Source organism: Caretta caretta, chromosome 7 (genome assembly GCF_965140235.1).
Source record: "Caretta caretta isolate rCarCar2 chromosome 7, rCarCar1.hap1, whole genome shotgun sequence".
Classification (NCBI taxonomy): Eukaryota; Metazoa; Chordata; order Testudines; family Cheloniidae; genus Caretta; species Caretta caretta.
In genome coordinates this window covers 90505398-90523254 of record NC_134212.1, presented here as the reverse complement: position 1 = coordinate 90523254, position 17857 = coordinate 90505398, and the positions used below count along the sequence as shown (strand labels likewise).

The following is a 17857-nucleotide window of genomic DNA, read 5'->3' as shown; positions in this document are numbered from 1 at the left end:
TTCCAAGTTGCAGGCTACATTTTGGCTTGCTTTTAGAATAATACCTAGGCTCTTCTGCCTGTTTTATACACATGAACCCACCTTGGATTCCAAACCCCTTAGCCTCCCAACTATTCAGTTTAGAAGTTGCATGTTTTCCTTAAAATTAAATAAGCCATTTAGTTCCCATTCCAGGAAAATAACCGGGCCTTTGGATCTTGATTGCATTATATCCTTATGGAACGTCCTTCTGAAATCCTCGTTTAAATTGAAGATGTTATATATCTAGTCCTGAGTGAGAGTCAGCAAAGGGCTCAGGGCTTACTGTTGCAGAGCCACTCCTATAGAGATCACCAGTACTTCTTTGTGAGTCTGGTGAGAGTGATCTGATGGGACACAGCGTTGTTAAATAACATGTAGAACTATTCCTATTGTAACAATTTTAAAAAGCAAATGTAACTGTTTATTTTTTCCACTAGGTGGCACAGTTAAATTTAATTTCACTGATCACTTATTTATTATAAATGGAACATCAAATCAAAGATTAAGGGTGTTTTCGGATTTAAGATACAGTTTAATAATGATACATTTTTATTTGCATACTTATTGTATGGCATCACTATATTTACATCACTCCATATTGAGATGTTTTTACGTACTATACACAGAATGACCTTAGATGAAGCTACGGCCAACTGACCAAAAAAACTCAAAAAAAACTCCAACAGAGAATCTTTCAGGTTAGTTTAGAAAGTTTAATAATATTTCAAAGTCCAGTTAATGCCCTGTGATGAGCCTAGAATTACAAAATTGCTTCACAGTATTTAATCCAATTTACAATTTCCCTTGAATTCCTGATTCTTAGATGGCAATTTTATTTTATTTTATTTTTTCAAAACAGATGATTGTCTTTCCAGTAAATGGATGGTATGATTTTTATTACATTTCACAGTATAGAACTCTATACAAATATTGTACTAAAAGTACAAAAATAAGTGCTTTATGCACACACTTTTTAATACTGTTCCTGTCTCTTTGCTTTGGCACCTGTTATAACTTACCTTATATAAATAGCTGGAAAAAAAGAAGTATATAGTTATTTAACAAATGAAAGGGAGAAACATTTTTTTACTGACAGTAGCCTTTTTCACTAATAGTAGATGTATGGGTACATTAGTTCCTGGCAATTTTCACGAGTGTATCATTGCTAAAAATGATTTAAAACGGATATGTATAAGAGAAAATTGAGCTAAAAGACCAACAGTACTATTAATTATTTAAACCTCTGAGTACAATGGCTGGGCTTAAATGGTTTCCATGCAGTGCTGTCATTCTCTGCAAGCAAACAGTTCTGTAGCAATTGCAGAGGAGAATGCCATGGTGTTTTTTTAAATCACGTTAATGAGATAGTGTCTAAAGTGTATAAATAGAAATAAGCTCGTTAGCTCCAGCAGTTACAGAAGAACTGAACTTTCACAAATGTGGCCAGATCTTGCACTTTTTATTCAGGCAAAACATCCGCTGAAGTTAATGAGAGTTTTACCTCACCTAAGAAGAGCAGGACTGGGGCCCAATTCGTTTCAGTGACTCTGACATATGAATAAGCTTTTGACAATACAACAATGAACTAAATTAATATGACACTCTAGAGACTAGGAGGCACCAAAGAATTGACAAACAGTGTAATTTCCCTTTTGTTTTCCAAAAATCCTTAAAGGGATACTGCCAAGATGGGTAAACCCCAAATGATTTCGTGTCCCCTTTTATATATGAGTACTTTGCACTTAGATACCACTCTCTGTCTGAAGATACTAACGTGCTTTACAGACATTAATGAATTTAATCTATGAAGAAGGGGAAAGGACAGTTTTATTAGGCAAGTTTTACAGGTAAAGAAAGTGAGCACAAAGGCATTAAGTGACTTGCCAAAAGCAGGGTTCCTCATTCTAAGTGATAAAACCGTCCTCCTTCCTACAAACTTTGCAAAGCCAATGAGCTTGATTCTCCTTTCATGCTGGCCTAAATCAAGAATAATGCCATTGAACTCAGTGGAACTACATGGGTGTATATCTGGTACGAATGCAATCAGAATCAGACCATAAATATATATAAACTATTGTTTTTCTTACCAAAGCTAATACTTTAAACCTTAAAATGAACAAACAACCTGGAAGCTGGAAAGAACATGGATAAGCAGTCTTATGATGCCAAACCAGGGCATGGGTGTGATGGGTGGAGAGGAAATAGGCCTGATTCTGCTCCCATTGTAGTCCAGGGCAAATGGGTTTCAATGCCACTGTTTGGCCCAATGTTAAAAACATAGTTTACTCTCAAGCCTTCAGTGGGTTACAGAGAATAATGAACTAAAAAGAAAAAGCAAGAGTTTTAAAAATGATTACAAATATCTTGACAGTGTCCCTTTAAGTTTTCTATATAAATTCCATAGAGCATATACATTTAAAAGAGTGATTAGGGCTTAGAAGAGTGATCCCTGTCTCTCTATAACAAAGTTGCAAAACACTGCAGGAATAGGTAGACTAATAGCATTAGAGACTATACAATTTATACATTTGTTCCATTACTACTACAAGTAAGTCAACAAAAATACGAGAAAAAAGTAAATATAAACACTTAACTGTTACTAGTCTAGTAAACGGTATTTCATATACCAATGTGCTTTGAAGAGCTTTATATATATTAAAAACTCTACTTAGAAAAGCAAAATAATTTTCACAGTGTCGTTGTTTCACATATACTGGTTTACAAATTTGGGGCCTAATCCATTTCTCATTGCAATCAAGGCAACACTCTTAACTACACTGGGTGCAGGCAGGATTAGGTAATTTTTTAGCACTGAGTGCCTCTCATGTGACCAATGTGTCAGAGGGTGAAAGGTGGTGAAAGTTCTTGTTTTGCTCTTTGATGGAGAAGATGCGTAGCTGAAATAGTGGCATTAAAAAAATGATTGGTGACTACAATATGAAAATCTGACAGTGTAAATCCTCTCCATTAATAATGGAAGGGGTTTGTGGATAACGTTGAGATATAGACTGAGATATTGTAAGCTTCCTTTCTCTCTGTACTAAAACTATTATCTATGGGGACCTTAATAACCATTTATTAACTTACATGACATTTTGTCACTAAAAAGAGACTGGTACTGAATTATTTTGAATAATAACTTATTGCGCTCTCTCTGTCTGTCTCCGCATTTTGAACTCTACTAGTTTTGAACTTATAATTGCCTCATACTCCTAATCGTGCAATAAAATATATAATTTTTTCAAGGAAGAGAGATTTGGGTGCGGACTTATTTTTCTTGATTTCATATGCATAGAGTAACATTTACAGTTCACCTAATAAGGAAAACCTAGAAATCCAGGACCATAGGATAAGCTTTCTTATTCTGCTCTTATATGTGCAAACTGTAGCATTGTCTCAAGAGCATCCTGTTAGAGTGAAGTCAGTTGTCATCAGAGCACCTTACAAGGCAGTACTTTGTGTCTATAAAAGCAAGTGTGTGTTGTACAGTGTGATCGCTATTGTCTGCAGCTGCACAACTGTATTGTGTCTGGTTCTTGCACCTCACCCTACAAACAATCTGCAGTGTGTTTTCTTGCTGATTATTTCATTTCATTTCATTTCATTTCAAGCATTGCAAATTATTGATGTTAATTAGGTGCAACTTCTGTAATTTAGTATAGTTTAGTCTTAGCTCAAGTTTTATTAACTAAAAATGGGCGCAAACCAAAACCTCATATATGGACACTCTTGAATTTTGGGACAGGTGGGTCCAGATCTGGTGCCTCAGGTACACTTCTGCGTGATATGCCTGGAACCAAAGAGCCCTACATTTTCTATAACGTTTGCATATTTACAGTAGTAAAAAGATCAAGTCTCATATTCAGCAAACTCCTTTGGGCTTATCTTCTCAGAAATGTTGCAGCTTTCTGAGTACACAATTTCATAACTAGTGTTGACTCACTAAGCTTAAAGTGAAGTGAGTACCATAGGGGTACCGTGGGATACAAACTAGGAGGGTCTGTGTGGCTACAGTATGCATTATAGGCTCTACATCCCATAGAAAGATCATGTGAAAGGAGAATGCAAGCTTTCTGAGATGCTCAGAAAGACCAGTCTGCCATATTGTCCCCTCAGGAATTGGCGTGCAGTATCTTACAGTTGGAAGCTCTCCACATTTGGGTGTGATTAAAAGATGTGTGCTATACCTCAGTCTTTTCACTTGTTGGAGAGGAGATGGTTATTCCTGGGTAGGTCTGAGGTGACTGATATTGCAATGAAAGGATGATTCTCCCATGCTGTAAATCAAAGGGGAATTTTAATATCACCAAAGCTTGCCTGTATGATATAATGTCGTTTTACAGCCTATAGACTCTGGCTCCTCAGGCTAATGGAGACATCAGATCGTTTCAACAGCTGATTTTTAAGAAACTTAAAAGGCATATGTACAATGGCTTTTGGGAGGTTCAAAAGATCACCATCAACTTGCAACCCTCAGAAATTGTAATAAGATCAGGCACTGCACAAACCCTTGCCATACTTGTTACAAGACTAATAAATATAATGGGAAAACATATTGTTCAATTAATTAGTCAAGGGCTGGCTATAGACTGCAACAGATGATATTTCAGTTATTAAATTGATACTTCACTGGATTTTGGCCAAAAGGCCATAAAAAATTCTATTGGTTTAAATTATAATGCAACTTTGGCATGGCTTCAGTGTCATGCTAAACTGTTGATGAACACACAGCTTTCTCCAAAGTTCCATTTTCTTACATTTTACATGGCTTTAAATTTCTCTTAGTATAATTTTTATAGTAGAGGACAATGCTCTCAGGGACAATAGGTAATTAACTGCTAGTGTAAGAGGGTGTAATTCCAAGAACTTGCTTACACCTGCGGTGAATTTGTCCCAAAGAGATGACTTGCGCTAGAAGGACAGTGACTTTCAGAGAGGTTTAGCAAGCATGATGATTAAATCTCACTTCTGAATTCTCATGGGCTGGTTTAACTGAAAATCAGCCACGATAAACAAGCCCTTTTTTGGATTTCACCATAAGTAGTTACGGGACACTTTTCTAAATTATTTACTCTCTAGGGCAAAGGGATGGGAACTGAAAATACTACATTGTTTTGTTGAGATTTTGCCTTCTTCTATACAGACCTGAGCACTACAAGAAGATTGAGAAAACTCCAATGACTGAAACCTATCCACTACATTAAACATCAAATCAGCTCTGAAATGCACATAAATAAGCACATCAGATTTTTCTGCTAAATGTGTGAAAACCAGCTTTTGCTGTCAGTTTCAACCTGGCCTTTGATATATTGGCCAGAGTTGTCAAAACATTTTAGATACCTAAATGAGCATTTAATGTCTCTAATCTAGTGTTTATATGGAAGATAGGCTCATATATGATTTTCAAAGGAAGCAAAGCTGTGTGCAGGACCTCTGTGCACACAGAGTTGCCTTAAATTTCACACATTGTTTGCTTGACCTAGGATATAGGAGGATTTTCTAGGTGGGTGGAGGTGCACATGGGCCAACATAGGCTCATGAAAGTTAGGCATGGTCAGGGCACATCTAACTCATTATGCTTATTATGGATGAGCAGGCAGAGAATCAACTCCCCATTGGCTTATGTGAATGAGGTACAAGTACAAAAGAGGTATCCAAGGACACAAAAAGCCCCTCCTATCCATACACACAGCTGAGAGGAAGAAAGGAAAACAGAGAATGAGACATAATGTAGCTAGTTGGAGAGAGCCAGGCAATTAGGTACTGGACTGGGTGGTAGCCAGCGAACACAGGCTCGGCTGGGGATAGCATAGGAGCTTTGTTATGCGGAGGAAGTGAATTGTTTTGTAGACTGGGGTGAGAGGTTTTCTGTGTTTCTCAAGGGGAAGGACAGTGATCCCACCAACCATTCATGTCATACAGTAGTGGTTGAGGTGCAACACTACAACTCAGCAGCCTGCAAAGAGGATTCTGTTCTAACGCCTTTTTGCTCCTCTCCCCACTGTGTATAGCCCACTTGTGCCCCTGAGGAATTAGGGGGAGACTTAAAAAAATTGTGGGAGTTGGGTGCCTAACTGCCCCCATTTATGCTTTTAAGTCTTGCTATGCACCACGAATATGGGTATGATAACATAGCTAGCTCATCTGAGATGTCTAACTGCTTTTCAAGCTCTAAAGTCGCTACATAATTGGGAATATTTCTGTGTTCAGCATGGATTGTTGTTTGTAAACACACACAGTAATATATACCTGAGAACCTTTAAGAACTTTCTCCTGGGCCAAGGTAATTTGTTGTTGTTTTTTTTCCAGTGCGAAAAATTGATTTTTAAAATTTGTTTTGGTATATGTTCCATTGTAAAACTATCAATCTAGAAGTATAAAACTATCACTAAATCTAAGTTTGGACAATAGATTAGTTTAAAATCATGAGGTCACAATAATTATCAGACTGAGCTAGCCTCTTGCCGCACTTGATTAAAAGAAAACATTGATTTAAAAAAAACAAAACAGTCTCTCAAAACGTTCCATAACCATCACTACGAGTAGCTACTGCAAAGGCAGGGTAGGCTTCATACGTTGCGTAAGGTGCTAAATCTTGTCCCAGCGTCACTGCTTGTTTTAGTTGTGTAACTGGTACAGTAGCAGCTGGATTAGCAATGGTGTATCCTGCAATGAAAAACAGACACAAAAATGCATTTTGATGCAAATGTACCTGCAGAGCATGATATAGCTGATAACCATCCTTTTGTCTACACGATTACATAAACAGGTGAAGATTTCATTGTCAATGGTAACAGTATATTTGTCCGATTAAATATACTTACTTGTTCTGATGTCTGTGTTTATCAGATGTTATTATAAATGATCATTTTCTCTACTTTGTAGTCATATTGGACAGTGACAATTTTGGTATAGCTAGTTAGCAAAGTTTTCAAAAAGAATCTGTAAAACACATCATTTCCCAACTTTTCCCCCACCCTGTTATTCACTGAATGATTTTTCCCCAGTATTTGGTTATCTCTAAACTAAGGATGTTACTATAGGCCTATATACTCTACTTCACACTTGGCATATGGAGGACAAGACAGATATCTGTAGCACAAGAATGTTCCTGGTCAGGTTTCATGAGCAGAAATCTGTATAAATGATGGAATTGCATACTACCATTCAATCATGCTTATTCTCTACCATAGTCTCCTCTCAAAATGTGTGTGTGTGTATAATTAACATCGTGTAGAGACGAGAGATATTTCCAATACATAAACTTGGGAAAATAGTGGAAATTACGCTTCATATGGCTGTATAGCACACCTCCACAGCATGTCAGGTGGCTCAAGTGGGATGGGCTAAAGCGGGTGGTCCCAGGAACGGGGGGTTCCAGGGAGGGGTTCAGGTACTGATCCTGGGGTTAGGTGGGAGGCTGTGGAGAGGACTTGCATGTGGCCCCTGGGGCGGAGTTCAAGAGCAGCAAGACTATTGGGAGGGCTGGGCCCCATGTGAACAGTGTTGCAACCCCATGCACCAGGGGCCAGGTTACAAAGCCTGGAGCAGACAGCTGAGCCCAGCCAGTCCCATAGGACAGTAGCTACTTCAGCCAGGACAGCAGTTTTGGGGGTCAAAGTGGGACAGTCTTGCAAAAGCCAGGGCTATTGAGAGGTCTGGTACAGAGAATTTTCCATCTGAATGATTTTTCAACAGAAAATACAGTTTCCAAAAATTGAAATGTTCTGTGTAAAACTTTTGAGTTTGCTGAATTTTTTTGATATTTTATCAAGAAAACTGAACCACCATAATATTTCATTTTGGGTTGGTTAGACCAGAAATCAAAAAATTTTCATTTGTTGAACTGACACAAAACCTTTTGTTTAGAATTAAGCCAATATTAAACTGCAGTCCATAATCTCCCATGATGCAGCATTGTCTCCCCTCTGACCAAAGGGCGTGGTATATCATGGAAAATGTAGGCACACCAGGGAACCTTGCCTATAGGGGACAGTGGAGAGGATCAGGCAATCAGAACGACAATTCCCATGAGGCAATGTACCAAAATAAGGAAATACAATTTAATCTTGAACTCGCTCAAAATGAAGTATTTTTGGTCAGTTCAACAAACCAAAAGGAAATATTTAAATTTGAGAGCATTGAAATTTTTTGTTTTTGATCAAAATTGCCCAAACATTCATTTCTGAACTGAAATTTTTCTAAGTTTTTATTTAATAAAAAATGCTGATTTTTCAACTTTTGACCCCATTGAGGACAGAAAAAAATGGGACGGAAATTCCAATTTTTTGCTCCGCTTTAATATATATGTGTGTACTGATTATGTCCGTATCAACTCCCACTCCATTCACTGTGAACACAATTGAATCACATGAATGAGAAGAGAAGTCCATATCCATGCCAGAAGTAAAGCAAATAAATGCACGTGGATTGGGATCTGCAGGCTTTCAGCCATCATTGACTAAGAATCTTTGTTCACGAGTGATACTTCATGCTCCTCTGAAGTCACGCACATTTGAAAGCAAGATTTATCCCCACATGCGTGACTTAGTATTCAGAAAATTATGGAAATATAACGGCAAGTCAAATGTGTTGCGGGCTGAAAAGTTAATGTACGTGTATTTGTCAAGTTTCCAAGACAAATAAAAAGGGTGGGTGAAAGAAAGGGAGATATTATAATTAAGCAGTAAGTGGGGACTGGATTCAATAAAAAGTCCATTTGGCTTACATGCTGCGGAAGCCTTCACAAACCCAGACAAATTGATTTTTCTGTGGCTTTTGTGGACTTCTGTGGCAGAATCTGGATATATATATATATATATAAATTATTGAATCTGTCCTCAAGACACTGCAAAAAATTCAGTAGTATGATTAATGCATGCTTTGTGTGCAGTTTGGCTCAAGGCATTCCCAAGATCTCAGTGGAGAACAGTGTAAATGCAGTGTCTATAAATTGGATTTGTGTTTCTGTCTGACTTTTTCCACAATTTTCCGAGCCATTTTGGCTAGTTATTAAAGCTATTTATCAGAGATGGGCCCCCAGACTGGAATAATGAGTACTAATGCTTTTGAATTTTGGGAAAATTTGGATTAGTACCTAAATTTAGTGATTGTCCTCATTTTTCTTGCGGGTCAAATCAAAACTGTAGCTCCAAACACTCCCAACTTTGAGGAAGTTCTGATGTAGATTATAGTTTATAGCTCAAGCCCATCTCCAATACTTATTTAAACAAGTTTTCTCCTCCCATCCCCTCTCACTTGATCCTACAGTGGAGTCATAGTACATCATTTGAAAACATGCATTCTTATGCCAGCAAACTATCATAACCCAGAGTATTATATTGTGTTCTCCACAAATAAGGGACGGATGCACGGATATGTAGACAGATAGCCAATATGTGCATTTCCATTCAGTAGATTTGAATCTGAACACGCTTGCAATCCTGCTATATGTAATTAAGTAGCTAACAAAAATATATCTTCAGAAGAGCATCTCAGTACAGACCTTCACATACCTGGAAAAGCAGGAGCTGTAGCAGGAGTCTCTGCTCCCTCTGTGGGAATGCCCAGGGTCTGAAGAGTATATTCTGCAGCATAGGTCTTGGCTTCATCAACATATGCACTAAGCTTAGGAGGTGTGAAGGGATGTCTATGAATCAGAAATAAAACATTAGCTGTTTTTTGTATTCTAAGGATCAGACACAAACTCCTCACAGACCAGGACACACCAACTCAGAGTGGCACCAGCTCCTGCCAGAACAACAGATGCAAAACCTGCAGACCTACCTCCTCTGCTACAATGATCAAAACCTCCCACAATGCACCTTTCAAGGGCTATGAACCCTACACCTGCCTACCACAATGTGTGATGTATTTCATCCAATGCACTATACGCCCCTCAAAACAACTATGTGGATGAAACCAGACAAGCACTATGCTCCCAAATGAATTCAAATGATAAAAGACAAAAACACTGTATCACCCATGGGTGAACACTTTTCACAAAATAATCACTACATATCTGACCTCTCAGTCTTTATCCTCAAAGGAAACCGGCACAACATCTCCAAAAGATGAGCCTGGGAGTCTAAATCCATAACTTTGCAAGACTAAAAATCATGGACTGAACAGAGACACGGGATTTATAGCTTATTACAACCAGCTATAACCCACTTACTCTTACCACTCCTCCCCCCACATATGTCTTTGTTTCCCCTCTTCTTTCTTTCCCCCCGGATGACTGGAGGGGTGTTAACAGCTCACTAATGCTAGTCTGTTCTACCATGTATTTAGCTGTGACACTCTGGGTATGTCTCTACCGCAATTAGACACCTGTGGCTGGCCCATGCCAGCTGACACAGGCTTATGGGGCTGTTTAGTTTTGATGCAGACATTTGGGCTCAGGCTGGAGTCTGAGCACTGGGCCCCTCCCACCTTGCAGGGCTCTAGAGTCTAGGCTCCAGCCTGAGCCTGAACGTCTACATTGCTATTAAACAGCCCCGTAGCTTGAGCCCGGTGAGCCTGAGTCAGCTGGCATAGGCCAGCTGCGGGTTTTTAATGGCAGTGTCGACAAACCCTCAGAGTACAATTCCCAGCACTGAAGAACAGCTCTGAGTAAGCTCAAAAGCTTGTCTATCTCACCAACAGAAGCTAGTCCAATGTAAGATATTACCTCAACCATCTTGTCTCTTGCATATTCTGGCACCAACAGGGCTACAACAAAACTGCGTCCTATTACTGATATTCTGTGAGAGAATACGTATTTGAGAAAAACACTACTATAAAAGAAAAACACTTACTTAATATTAATGTATGCACTAGTACACAAATGTTAGCAGCCTGAAGTTCACTGTTCATGCAGGAAAAAAAGACATGTATCTTGAAAACTTGCATATTTCTGCTTATTTTTGCAAACTTCCTCAAACTGGAGGTGTAAATAGATATATAAAATATCTTTTAAATATAAAATGGATATTTGCTAAATATGACTCATTAACCATTCTTTTTGCTTACATGATGTGGTGTGACCTGCTGAAATGAATCCAAAACATTGTTATGGGTTAGCAGTGAAAATGTACTGTATTTGATTTCTAGCTGGTATAATTATAGACAGGGTTAGTGGCTCAGCCTATTATTAAGGTTACCCAACACGTCCCATTGTAAGACCCTTTTATTTTGTTTATACTTTGCTAAATTTTAACAGTTTGGCCTGAAATTTTCCAAGCTAGTTGTCTGCCTCAGACTGATTTTAATTTTTTTAATTTGGAAAATTAAAAAATGGTTCAGCCATTTCTAAAAGTTGAGTCTATGGAAAAATATATTGTTTTTGCTGACTGTTAAAAAATCCTGCAGATCTTGTCTTTGAAAAGCTGTAGTGAGCCAATGTTTTGGAGCAGGGGCTTGAAATTTGGCAGAGAGTCATGGTGGCCTTTGCATCAGGATCTGATTTTTGCCATCCCTGTGAAAAATCAGGGAGAGAGGCATGCTGAGAGTTGTGGGTAGGGAAGGACAGATCTGACAAGGAGCTGGAATACAGGGGGAGAACTGGCACTGACTAGGCAAACAGACTGGGACAAGCAGTCGGTGGTGGGTGGACACTGAGTTTGGACGAGGAACTCGGGTTCTGTGAGACATTGGGGATGAGCAAGATATATAAGGGTAGGATGGTGACTGGAGACCAGGGGCTGAGGCGACAGAGACAGATTAGCTGGGGGTGAGGAGGGAGGGAACTGAGACTGGCTGGACAAAAGTCTGGGGAAAAGGAACTCGGGGGAGATTGAGCCTGGGAGGGGGAAGACTACAGCTAGCTGGGCAAGAGGCCTGGGACTGGTATGAGAAGCCTGGGGAGTGGAGACTGGGATTGGGTAGATAAGGAGACTGGGATGAATAGCTAGGGTGGGGAAGAGTTGAACTTGGACAGGGGCAAGTTGGAGGGGATAAGGCAGAAACAGTCAAGCTTGAGGAGAATAGGCAGAAAAGTTTGAGCCCTCTACAGAACATTCCCCTCCAGACTGGGGAATAGAATCCAAGGTTCCTGAGTCTCACCATTCCTCTGGTGTCAGCAAATACCTGTGAAACCCACTAGCAGTGTGTGTGATAAATCCTCCTCTAGTGCTGGTTCATGTAGAGCATAACAGCCCACTACTGCTATTAGCTCAGGTGACAGAAGTCTGTGAGGTGGGTCTAAAGGTTCCAAACCTGCTGATGAACCATGTGGGTATCACTATGATGCCAGTTGATGGCTTGTCTGTTTATTCAGTTTGCTTTTTAAAAATCCTCAGAAATTACCCAGCAAAAACTATTTAAAAAACATTATTAAGGTTGAAAAGTCAAGCACCTAATTCTGGCATTTCCTAATTTTTAAGGTTGCCTGTGCAACTTTAATTTGTCTCCCTTATACAAATGCTCTGATACAGCCTTTAATTACCTGATCATATACTATTTTTTTCCACAGGACTCTTGCCTCATTCAGTAGACAGGATGGATAGTGCATACTGAATGAGTAGCTATCTAATGTTTTGTTCAATGTAGAGTTTTATCCTTCCTCTCCAAATCTAAAATTAATATAAATAGTGGTCTATATAGTTGTTTCTAGCAATGATGCTGAATAAATAGAAAATTTTAAAAACTGATTAAAAACCATACAAAATGGAATAGTTACATACATAGTAGGATTCTGGCTGGCAAGGGCAGGAATAGTGATTTTATATAGGAATAGTTGTCTTTGGTCCTGGCCAATTGCAGAATGAAGCTGATAAACAGGTTGTCCCCAGTTATTTTTCTGGCAGATTTCTTCTAAGACCTATACGAGAAAAATGTATACCAGTTACAACCACATTTTAATGTTCTGGCCCATCTCCGGCACTACCTGCTGCAAAAATACATTGCTTTCCATTAGTTTTCATCTGTAGATTATATGCTCCAAATTCTTAGCTATATATATAACTATATACACACACAGAGAGAAGTTTTGTGTGTTTAAAGGGTCATAAAATCTAGGAATAGTGTAAGCAACTTAAACATTCAACCATGAATTATTTCATGAAGATAATTGTTACACCACTGAATCTGATGTATTTTCAGTTTAGCCCATTAACTGTTTTACTTTGATGCAGCATTGGAATAATTTCCTTTGACTTCTATTCATTAACCCATTTATGCACTCCAGAATGCTGCATTTTTAACGTCTATTAAAGAATTGCGACTGTATTATCCTTCACTTTTTCTCCGCTTCTTCTCCTGCTTAGTTGTGTGTAGTGAATGAATAGTGGGGGTGTATCCCTCTTCAAATTATTTGCCTAAAACCTATTTTAGTTACATTTCTGCACAGTTTACTGCAGAGGCTACTTGCTTGCTGATGCTCCTAGTCTGTAACAGAAATTCTAAATGGTATTGCCCTCTTCCTTTGCATTGATTATTCCACAAAATAAATCATTGTACTCAAATGTTATCACCCTACTTTATATTCCGTCTTCCAAATCACTGAATATATTGAGTGTCCCAAATCAGTCTTAATACTGATAATTAAGAGTCCTACTAGGGCTCACTTTCTACATAGTTTTCTATTAATGAGGTCCAAGCCAGTTGTTTGTTCAGACAATGTCATCCACCAGTTTTATGGATAGGAATCTTGACTGGATCCTCAAGGTGCCGGCTGGCTTTAGAATTAAAGGGGAATTAATATCCCCTTGGGTGCTCTGCTGCTCATCAGCCAACAAAGGAGATGCAAGGTGATTGGTTCTTGCTTCCCACAATCATGTACTTAAACCCCTGTACAGGATTTATCAGGCCTCTTGCCCCATGTTTAGCTAAACTCACCCACCCTCCCTCCTGATAGTTATATAACATAGGAACTGTGTTTTTATGTTGTTTTGGGACTGACTAATTACTTGTTTAAAAGTTCAGGAAGGAATTTTTCCCACTGGGGCCAAATTGGCTATGACCTAATGGAGTTTTTTGCCTTCCTCATAGTATCGGGAAGGCATATTCAGGTTAAATAGGTATAGGATTTAGGAATTTCATTTGAGGAACTTTATGAATGTTAGTTCATTGCAACTTGAGGCCAGTGTCTGGTGTGGACAGAAGGCCAAAAGGCCAGTGACCAGACGAGCTGAAAGCCTTTTGCTGGTGGACCCCAGGTCTATGGGCAAGAGGGAGACTAGATTTGAGTTTGCAAATGGCAGTGGTACATAAATCTGTGCAGACCCTCTTTGGTACCCTCTGTCCCCTTTGTAGGGGAAGCGGGGGAAGATGAGAAGGTTCAGCAAAGCAAACTGTATCCTTGGGGTAGGCAGTGGAGAGTCTGCTCTGAGTTATGGGTTATATAATTGGAGCTATGTAAAAGTCTCACTGAACCCACGTATATGCCTGTTATTGGGAGATGTGGGACAAGGTTGGTGAAAGATTAACATTGGAGAAAAGCACTAACAAAGTTGAAGCCTACTGCCTAAAAATCATCGCTGTCTCTGTCCTCATTCACTTGCATATCCTGATCAAGTAGCTCTACCATATACCATGTTCAGTGACCTTAAAATGGAAACACACTACGGCATAAAAGACTATCACGAGTTTTCCAGTTAAATTTTCATCAAGGTTGCCGCCTCTAAACTGTTTGTTCAGTGTTGTAATGATTTACACTTAAATTTGCTCAAAGTGCTTTATAAACACTAGTAAATTTACCTCCCTGCTGTCCTCTTAGCTGGGAAAGTATTAACTCTACTTCTTTGTAAATGGGGAAATTGAGGCAGAGGGCAGTAAATAGACTTCAAAATGTCATAGAGGAAGGTCTCTTGATTCTGTTATCTGATTTATCCACAAGACTATCCCTCTTCTAATGTGATGGACCTTATCTTTGTTTTATAAATGTGTGCAGGCTATTCATACTCATATTCATTCTTATAGCACTGCTTTAGACAAGTTTTTCAAGGCATCACAATCCATCCATCAAAACCACATTAGTGATTTTTCACATTTAAAATTTTACATATGTTCAATTTCATTTTTAAATTCTTATTTGAATAACAAACTCAGATTTGAGTTTGCAAATGGCAGGAGTTCATAAATTGGGTAGTTAGGCATCTACCTGATTCTCATGTATAAATGTAGCTTGTGTGCAAAAGGGCAAATGTTTGTGTATGCAAGAACTTATATATGAAAAATTGCAAATGCAGAATCTTAAATATGAAAAATTGCTGGCAACATTTTAGAAGCTGCTTTTAAAATATTAGCCACCATAGCCCAAAGCTAGTTTATGAACAGCTGGTTAGGCCCATTTTAAGATGTTCAATCAGTATTGAAATCCTATGTGAGACATGTACATATATATAACAACTTAGCGGGGGAGAGGAAACAGAATTTGGAAGGGTCTGACATTAAAGCCTTTCTGAAATGGACCTAGATTAATGAATAATATTGACCAGATTCAAAAGTGAATCTAAACTACTGTCATTTATACCTTCTTCTATCCTGCCACCATGAGTGTGGGTTTGGTACTTTAATTTCTATCTGTGTATTAGTTGTTTTTCCTTCTAAACAATTTTTTTTTTACTCCTTAGCCTGTCAGCTAGACTCTTTTAGATTCAGTAGGCCAAATGCAGAAGTAACGTGAAAGGAGCTATAAGTACTGTGTTTGGATATGAGTGTGCTCTCAGTGAGTCTGCTTCTCAACTGTTATAATTTACATACTGAAGAAAGTATGAATTACACCAGAGTAGTTTGTCCCAGGCTTAGATTCACTTAAGCCCACCTCAGAATTTGTCACTGTGACAACATTTTGTATGTTCCTAAGGAAACCACTTTATCAAGAAGATTTTCATATTAAATAAATGTCAGTATCAGTTCTATTTCAGGTTGTCTCTTGTATATCCTTAAAATCTTTAGAGGTAATTCATCTATAACTATCAAAGAACAGCCTCTGGGCACTGGGACACAGGATTATCAGGAGACTCACATAGTCATACTTGTGATTAGAAAGAGAGAAATTTTCAACTGTATTTTAGCAGGAATATGCATTCTACTACATGTTTCTTGTGCTAATTAACAGACCTCTTTTTATTATAAGCAGTGTCACTTTTAAATATCAAGGGCAACATTTTCCAAAACATTTAATTGATTTAGAAGCATAAATCCCACCATGTGGAATTAAGTGGTGCATCATAGAAGATATCGTCCAACCAGGGAGCCTAGTCTATAAAGGAGAATGAGAGCACGAGGTACCTGAACTACACCTCCTGTCAGGCCCTGCAGTGCTATTTTTAAATGGAAATGTTTAGGTTTTCAGGTATTCCATATTTTGATGAAATATCAGAGTTTTCTGTGGAGAACAGAAGCTTTTTGCAAAAAACTCATTTAGTCAAAAACCCAATTCTCCACTGAAAAATAGTTTTGACAGAAAATTTATGACTGGCCTTAGCCCGTAGGTACTACTGTGATGGTAAGTATTAATAACAATAAGTTTATATCTAATCCAGAACTTTCCCAAAATTCAGGATGGTCTGAATTGAGAATTTTGCATTGCCCAATTAAAGAGAGAGAGGGCTCATCATATCATGAAGGCCAGACCCTCAAAATTCCAGGTAATTTTGTTCTGATCTGGGATTCTGTTTTGAGCCTTTCTCTAATTTCAACAAGTTTGTTATCTGTGTTGAGCCCAGTCCTGCATGTTTTACCTATAAATAACTTTGTGACTTCCATAGGAGTTCTGCTTTTGTCAGGGACTGAATGATTGGATCAGTACATTAACTTTAAAAGGAGGCTTTGCTGAGAAAATATTCAGGTTCTCAGCAGTAGTCTTTCATGTTAGATTTCACAGTATGCATAAAGTTCTGCCCTCGGATCTGGCAAGTAACTCTCATTGAAATTATGAAAGTCAATGGGAGCTGACATGGTGAGAACTGAGGGAATGTTTAAGTTAATAATTTTTTATTCTGTTACCATATTGGAATGATTATTATAGTTTGAGGCCTCTAGCTATGTAATGTTAATATTGTGATATGCTGTGGAAAGCAGAAACTTTTTTTTAATATGTCCCCATTCTTTGTTTTTCTGTTTTAATAAGTGTTTTTCATTGCTTCCTAAACTAAATGTGTTTTTTAAAAATAAAACATATCAGTAATAATTTCTGAGCAGATATCTCTTTATTAGTGCACCTCCCAAGGATATGCTGGGGCTGAAGTGATAGTAAAAGTAACTTCAATCCAACTTGTGTAGTCTTCAAGAATAGTTGGAACAGGCCCTAAAACAGCAAAACCCTTCTTTAGGCCTAACAATGGTAACTTGTAGTTATTCTCTGTAATGTCTCTTTCAAAGGTGAGCAGATCACTGTGTGAACATACTTATGATCAACTATCAGCATTTTCAAAACAAGTAACCATTCAAACTGAGTCTAAATCTATTGTATTGCTCAGAAAGCATTAAAACGAAGACTAATATGGATCTGACCAGAGAAATTTTTCCTAATTTATTGTACCTACCTGAGGAGCAAGTTTAATTCCATGTGGTTTTAAAGCAATATGGTTCATTGGGGTAAGCTCCATTCCAGGCAAAAGATCATAGAGTTTGTCTTCTCCCCTCTTTTCTCCTTTGACCTGGTATCCACGACCCAAGCCAGTGTAAGCCAAGTATCCACGTCCTCCTAGTCCTCTAACTCCCGCAGCCCCTACAGGTACATTCATGTAAATTTCTAGGAATGTAAGAAGCATTAAACTGAATCAAATCACCGGAAAATCACCCTGATTCTTACTGTAATGGAAAAGTTAGCCCCATTCACTGATTTCTGATAAGAAGATGGGTAGGAACACTGACTGACTGAGAACTGCTGCACATTCATACCACACTA

The 17857-nt window shown here is 38.4% G+C and overlaps 1 protein-coding gene across 4 annotated transcripts in view; it reads right to left on the bottom strand.

Annotated features, from left to right (window-relative positions):
* Nucleotides 1-713: 713 nt before the first annotated feature.
* A1CF (APOBEC1 complementation factor) overlaps nucleotides 714-17857 on the bottom strand; it is a 51126-nt gene continuing 33982 nt past the window's right edge. For 2 of the 4 annotated variants that reach the window (XM_048858753.2, XM_048858754.2), the window contains 4 exons: nucleotides 17493-17701; nucleotides 12687-12823; nucleotides 9537-9670; nucleotides 714-6687 (listed from right to left, as the gene is read on the bottom strand). In XM_048858753.2, coding sequence (XP_048714710.1) covers nucleotides 6536-6687; nucleotides 9537-9670; nucleotides 12687-12823; nucleotides 17493-17701 — 632 coding nt within the window. In that variant the 3' untranslated portion in view covers nucleotides 714-6535. Of the gene's footprint in view, nucleotides 6688-9526; nucleotides 9671-12686; nucleotides 12824-17492; nucleotides 17702-17857 lie in introns of all 4 variants that reach the window. The other 2 variants (XM_075130918.1, XM_075130919.1) reach the window with 2 other exon arrangements.